Source organism: Calidris pugnax, unplaced genomic scaffold (assembly GCF_001431845.1).
Source record: "Calidris pugnax isolate Ruff unplaced genomic scaffold, ASM143184v1 scaffold19, whole genome shotgun sequence".
NCBI lineage: Eukaryota > Metazoa > Chordata > Aves > Charadriiformes > Scolopacidae > Calidris > Calidris pugnax.
This window is the reverse complement of record NW_015090775.1, coordinates 4,719,257-4,726,623: the sequence shown is the minus strand read 5'-3', so window position 1 is coordinate 4,726,623 and position 7,367 is coordinate 4,719,257. Positions and strand designations below refer to the sequence as shown.

Sequence of the window (7,367 nt, the reverse complement as noted above, 5' to 3'; positions counted from 1 at the left end):
GGTTTAGATTGAACATTAGGAAGGAATTTTTCACAGAAAGAGTGGTCGGGCATTGGAACAGGCTGCCCAGGGAGGGGGTGGAGTCACCATCCCTGGCTGTGTTTAAGGGCCGTTTAGATGCAGTGCTGAGGGACATGGTGTAGGGGAGGACTTTGTAGAGTAGGGGAGATGGTTGGACTCGATGATCCCAAGGGTCTCTTCCAACCTCAATGATTCTATGATTCTATGAGTGAGATACACTGAACAGCAAAGCAGCAGTATCTCACTCTGTCCCGAGCAACCCCAAAACGCTGCTGCTTTGCTGTTCAGTGTATCTCACTCTGTCCTGAGCAACCCCAAAACACTACGCTTCATCCCAGTTACGCTAAGCCAGCTGTACCCTTACAATTAACACACTCTGCATTCAAGGAGGCTAAAGACTCACCTGCCAGTTGCTGGGACAGAGGCAAAAGAAACCATCCAGTGAGTTTACACAGGTCCCCGAGTTCTCACAGGGGTTACTGCTGCAGGCTTTCCTCTGGATAGCCTGAAACCCAGGAAAAGAACAGAAAATGAGGTTCCGCTTATTCGGTGTTTCATTAGCACTTATTTTCAAGAGATCCCAGGAACTGGGATGTGCTGTGGATATGAGAAGCTTGAGCGTTTGGGAATAGCAAGATCAATCTCAAATAATGACAAACCACATTTTTCCCCTGGTTTTTTGGTGGTTTGTTTTTTTTTTTATTTATTCTTTCTTTCATTCCCCATCCCCCTTTGTTTTTCAGCAAGGCTGATCTGTAAAGGTTTTGAGCTGTTTCACTTATCCTTTTACAATATAATGATTAATATGATTGGTCTTACACAAGATGGCCAGCTGCAAGCAACTAGGATGAGAAAAGCCCTGTAAGAAGTAAATATTAATAGACACTGTTCTTCAGCAGCAGACTGTGAGTCTAGATGGAGGGCTATCTTGTCTTATTGATCCCATGGGTGATAACCGCTTTAACTGGCAGCTGTAGCTGTGCCTTGTCACAGCTCAGTGGAGAAGCAGGTGATAGTTGAAAATTTGCTATTTCCAGTACCATATAAAATCCAGTTTGAATTCTCCAGCCTTCCTCTTGACAGATCAGTAAAAGTTTGCTTGTCCTTGGTATCTAGTTGTTGTTCTTGAGTCTACAACTGTTTTTCCTTTAAGGAATGCAGGCTTCGACATGGTTTATATTTTCTAGGAAGGCATTTCACCTCCTCTACATATCTTAGCTTTTTTTAATCTTGTGTTACCAAAAAAAAATTTCCTCATTAATGAATGAGAGGAAAGAGATAATTCTGCTATTTAATGGTTGTAACCTCACTTTATTTACTTGGGGTTTGCTTTTTCTTTTTTGATCTCTAGCTTGCTTCCCATTTACTCACCTGCTCTAAGCTTTGAAGTTTGTTGTCAAGACTCACGATCTGCAAGAGAAATACAAATTACAGTGTGCTTGGGAGGAGAGCGACCACAGAGGTACGTGCTGGATGCTGGCAGGCTAACAAAATATTTCCTTTTGAGAAAAGAGAACAGCTGGTGTTTGAAAGGAGGTGACAGTCAGGTTCAAATCAGGGCTCTTTCACTGGGATTTCAGTGTTTTCGGCCGTTCAGAAAATGACAGCTCAAATATGTCCCAGTTTGGCTCCAAGAAGCAAGACTCAGGCTTGTGAAGATGTATTCAGGTGCTTGGCATTGAGAATGCAAATTTTCCAATGGGGTTGTTTGGGTGCTCGTGTGTGTGTGTGTGTGTGTGTGTGTGCAAAGGATGGAGGTCTGAGACAGTACACCGAAAGCCAAGAAAAGGTTCACCATATCTCAGTGGGTTATAATCACAACCAGCAAACAAAAACCAACTCAGGGAACGTGATGGATATGTATTAGCACAGTTTTCCTAAAGGGAGGTCTCTTAGGCTATAAAATATTTTCCTATAAGGAACTTGTGGCAACACTTTAATAAAAGACGGTTAAACCACGTTAGACACAGGTTTCAAAATCTTCTGTCGGAGAAAAGTCTTTAGTAGCAGGGAAGAGACAACACTTCTACATAGGTCCTTTCTTCCCACTGCAAACCCCTATAGCCCATTTCACCTATGGAATGGAATGGAATGTCTGTGTAACACCTATAAGAACAGATGAGGTCAATTTCCTGAATTTAGTGCGATTTTACTTCCACAAAAATATAGTCCATAGAGATGTGGACAATGAACAAAAGAAGAATCCTGGTAACTGGAAATTGTGAGATTTACAGGAATATTTCCAATGTCTCCAGAGCTGCTGAATAAGTATCTCAACATTAAACACAGACTCTGAGCTGATGTTAAATACGGACTCTGCCCCAGTTCCCTGAATTGGAGTCCAGAAATACTAAAATGAATCAGGTAGCAATGTTAATCTGAGGAAGGGAAAACCGGGAATGCTGTAGGAGGATACCACAAGGGTATGGCTCACCTTGGAGGTCAGCAGAGCAACCTGCTGGGACACATTCTGGGAGGCCCCATTGGCTTTTTTAAGTTCTTGAATCTCCACCTTATTTTCTCTCACCTAAATTTAAGCAACAGAGATTATGTGAAACAAGTGTGGCTTTTTCAAAAGCTTAGAAAAGTCCTGTTCTTGCTTAACTTTAGTATTATAAAGTCCACTTAAATGCAGAGATCTCTGTTACATACACAATTTAATCTTTTAATTATTTTCTGTAATGGCATAATTACTTTATGAGCCTGCAATAGCTTACTTTCATAGTAGAGTGCTGACACAGATAATATAAAATAACAGTCATAAAAACTACATCAAACATTTGCTAAGACCAATTCTGAAGACAATTAAACTATTAATGTGCAAAAATACAAACAAAACATATTAAGGAAAAGTAACTCTATCACCTGGCTAAAAAGTTCTGCAAGGTCTTCTTCATTAATTTTTATTTTCCCCAGTCCTCCAGTTCTAAATTCAATATTTTTGCTGGAGCCAGCGCGGAACACTAAATTACCGTGCTCCGAGGACAAACGAGGCCTGTTGTATTAGAGAAAAAACAAAGAGATCATTTAGTTACACGTATCTCCCAAGGAGCATGTAAAAAAGAGCTGCAGTGAAGCCATTCTGTTCCCATTTACTGGCACCAAGAAGCCCCGTATGAACAAAAGCATCTGCAAACAATAGTACTTACTGCTCCTCATAAAGGGTTCTTTTCTGCCTCTTTTTCTCATAGTGGTTTGATTCCCAGCTCAATCCAGTAAATAATAACAGTGCAACTAAAAGCCCAGGGGCAGGAGCAGCCCAAAGCATTGCTCTCCTCCTCCAGCTGCCCCGCGTTGGGAGTGAGATCTCCAGGGCTGGATTGTCCTCTGCTGAGCCCAGGTGCCCTTTGCTCTCACCCACCTCTTTATTCGCAGGGTGCCCGGTGCCGCTGGCTCGCCCGGCCAGGGTAAACTTTATCTCGAGTAGCTAAATTAAAGATTGACAGCATGCAAATCACCCGGCCGCTATATGCATGTTACTCTTTTGATCTTTCAGTTTCAGGAGCTTTGAAAGATCATTAATTGAATTATGCCTGTATTTTATCATTCTGCCTTTGACCTTTGTACGGCTGAGCACCCTTGGGCTCTCGGAGAAGGGGAAAGGCTCGCTCTCCCCACCTGGAAAGAAAGATTATTTAGCAGCAGTAAAGGATCAAAAAAAAACCCAACCCCACATATAAAACCCACAGTGGCTGGCAAGGAATATCTGTATTGAAAGAAAAGCTTCCAGCTAGTAATTCACTGGGCAGATGACACAAACAAGTTAGCATTTACCAAACAGCATCCCATGGATTACAACCACAAAATACAGTTTTAACCAAATATGGTTGCTCTGACTCAAGGGTGACTCAGAGCCCAGATGCCGGGGAGACCGTTGCTTACCAAGGGGACCGCATTTTGTTTGGCATGTGTAGGCTGCCTTCATTGTACACACTAGGACTCCCAAATCCAGGGCCAGCCACAGACAATGCAGAAGACCATGGAAGAATTCAAAGGAGGCTAAAAAGTAATTGAAAAATGCAAATCAATATGTTCTGAGAGCTGAAATCACAGAATCACATGGGGTTGGAAGGGACCCCTGGAGATCATCCAGTCCAACCCCCTGCCAGAGCAGGGCCACCCAGAGCAGGTCCCACAGGAACATGTCCAGGTGGGTTTGAATGTCTCCAGAGAAGGAGACTCCACCACCTCCCTGGGCAGCCTCTGCCAGGGCTCTGCCACCCTCACAGGAAAGAAGTTCCTCCTCATGTTTGAATCTTGATTCCATTTCCCTGTAACCTTCAGTAGTAATTTGCAGCCTTCTCAAAAGAAGTGTCACATCTGGGGGTGACACTCGTCTGTGTTTGTGCCTGAGACCCCAATGCTGTTGTGGCTGGAAGCCACAGCAAAGTCCATGTCTCACCTCCCTTCTGCTTTTGCCAGAGTCTCCATATTGCCCTTGCACAAGACTTTGCTGTGCTTCCCTCTCCCTGCTTGAGGGAGCTTTGTGTGTATTTTCCTTCCTCATGCTAGGAGCTATCTGAACCTCCAGGCCTACCACCGTTCTTTTGGCTTTCCTTTTTGCTTAGTAGACAACTCATTCAGGTTGCTCACATTTCAAAACTCTACTGAGGGGGAAAGAGCAGCAAGAGTTACAGCTGCTCTTCCTCAAAGGCAACAATAGCCACCATTCACTGATCCTTTGTGCCCCAGACCGCCATGAACCTCCTGCACTTCCTAACTCTGCCCAGCTTTCGTTTCTGCTCCAGTTGGCACTTGTCACCTACAGATACCCCACAGATACGCGGGACATGCCCTGGAGCTGGGGGACTGAATGAACTCTAGAGCTTTCACAGGCAGAAATGCTATGAGGTCAAAGCACTCTGGAAGAGATTGGGTGCGGCAATAAAAAAGGCTGTCACCTCAGCAAGAGAGAGAGGTGGACTGTGAACATGAAGGTGAAGCCAGGACAGCTAACGTTTGTGGTACTACCACAGAGAAGAATGGGGTCTTTACTATGAATAACTATAATGTCCGAGGTTACATCAGCTGCATCCCACCACCTCCACTTTCTGTTGCTTGCATAAAACCTAGATTTTTATTACATTTTATTACCTGTGGTATTCTAAACTTACCTGACAATTCAGAAGAGCGTTAGCCTGCTGCCCATCTTTCTTGTGCTCACACAGATTGTGACACAGGTAACCCAACAGTTACTGCTGCTGCCGAGAGGTCTGGAAGGGCAGAGGTGAAGCTCCTTCTGACCCCACGGGGGACAGCCCATCCCCTGTGCCCGCTGGTGCAGCAGCAGCAGCTCAGCTCTCTGGCTGTTCACCTGCTCCACAGCAGCCCCTGGCCTCCAGCTGCTGCTGCCAGGACACAGGACCTCGAGGGGAGACCTTATTGCTCTCTCCAACTCCCTGAAAGGAGGGTGTAGAGAGGTGGGGGTCGGTCTCTTCTCCCAAGTCACAGGCGACAGGACAAGAGGAAATGGCCTCAAGTTGCGCCAGGGGAGGTTCAGGCTGGATATTAGGAAACATTTTTTCACTGAAAGGGTTATCAGGCATTGGAATGGGCTGCCCAGGGAGGTGGTTGAGGCACCATCCCTGGAGGTGTTCAAAAGACAGGTTGATGTGGTGCTGGGAGATATGGTTTAGTGATGATGCTCCTTGTTTGTTGTGTGGGTGTCTATTTTTGTCAGTGAGGTTGACGGTTGGACAAGATGATCTTTAAGGTCCCTTCCAACCTAGAAGATTCTGTGATTCTGAGGTGGAATCCCCATGTGTTGTCCTTTGCCACCACAGGGGAGAGCTTTTACAGGAAAATACAGACTTGCATCCTCAGTTGTTGACAACCATCAGTGCTCCATTCAACTCAAATGAGTTACGGTATTTCACACCAAGTGAGGATCTGCCCTCACATATTTTTTTTTATTTCCTACTCTGCTCTTTGCTCTGAAACCTCCGTTCACCTACAGGAGAGCATAAATAAATTATCGATGTCCCTGTCTAGTTGACAGGACACCTTCTGCCTCTGGGTATCCTGGTACTGCCCATTAAACTGGTGCTTACTAACATTCATGATGTCAGATCTGATGTCTGTCTGGGGCTTTTTGCTCTTTTTGGTTTGGTTTGGTTTTTTTGTTGTTTTAACAGCGTCCTGAGTTTTTATAACTGTCAGTTGGGTGTCAACCTGAAGCAACTATGGGCCAACTAAGCCTGCACTTCCTAGCAGGCTGGTTAAAGGTATGCACACTTCAAGGACTTTCTCTCCTGAAGCCCACCGTATGCTGACAGTTTTCAGCCCAGACTTGGGCTGGGACTCACAAAATCCTTCCTTTTCTCTATGTGTTTCTTTTGCATAGTGAGCATGCATTGCCCCTCTCTGCTGCACGTCAATCTTTGATTCAAGCTTCACTTTTCAACTAATTAACTGCAATATAGCAAATGACCAACGAGCAATAAACCATAGAGTATGCAGAAAAGGCTGCTGATGCAAGGAGGAAGAAGAAATAACTCTTTTCACCTTCTCTTCATGCAGGCTTTATAGCTTAAAAAATGGTTGATCTCAAGACCAGGTGACTTTGTCTATGCAAAAATTATAGGATGGAAAGAGAGCTCTGGACATCTATCTAACCCTGGCATGACACACTATTTTCCATTTCATTAGACTTTCCAGATTTTAGTTCATTTACTTTCTATTCCTAGTGAATGCAGCTTAGGCTGGCCAAGCTGGGAAACCTATAAACCATCTTAAGGAGAAAAATAGGTCCCCACCTCTTAATTTTACTGAAATACATTGGATTGGGACATCATTTTTGGAGGAACAGAATGGAAACCCTGCAAATGTCTGGCATAAGAACAGGGGCTGTTCTTCCTAACAAGGAGAACTGGCATGAACCCCTCCTCCCAGGATAGATCGTTCATTACCTCACTGACATTACGGCTGAGGAAACACCTCTGAAGAGCATAGGTTGTGCACAGTTTGGCAGAAGAAACTGAGCATTTGTCTCTAATTCTGGTTGAAGTTCATCCTGCACTAGCAGGGACTGCAATTTACCACCATCTTGTGTAGCTGTGTGAAATGAAATGGTGGTATCTCTCTCCTTCTCCAGCAGTATGTGCCTGCAATGCAAACACACTGCTGTAGAGCACAATAGTTGACTCAGGTTATGGCCAATGTGCACTAATTTCACCTAGGAAGTCAACTCAGATGCAGAGACATGACATCTGTCTGTGACAATGCTCTCCTTTTCTATGGATGAAGGACAAATATTGGTGTGAATCCCAACCTGGCTAATATTTTAAATGAAAGACTAACAATCCTATGTGACTAATATTTGCAAACAATTATAAATCCAGCCCTGT

At 44.3% G+C, this 7,367-nt stretch overlaps 1 protein-coding gene across 1 annotated transcript in view; it reads right to left on the bottom strand.

The window, feature by feature from the left end:
- The window catches only part of CUBN (cubilin), a 166,347-nt gene extending 163,058 nt beyond the window's left edge, over positions 1 to 3,289 (bottom strand). The window contains exons 1-5 of the mRNA XM_014945868.1: positions 3,171 to 3,289; positions 2,887 to 3,016; positions 2,456 to 2,548; positions 1,393 to 1,431; positions 425 to 526 (exon numbers count right to left, since the gene is read on the bottom strand). Of these exons, the coding sequence (XP_014801354.1) occupies positions 425 to 526; positions 1,393 to 1,431; positions 2,456 to 2,548; positions 2,887 to 3,016; positions 3,171 to 3,289 (483 nt within the window). The remainder of the gene's footprint in view (positions 1 to 424; positions 527 to 1,392; positions 1,432 to 2,455; positions 2,549 to 2,886; positions 3,017 to 3,170) is intronic.
- Positions 3,290 to 7,367: the final 4,078 nt, after the last annotated feature.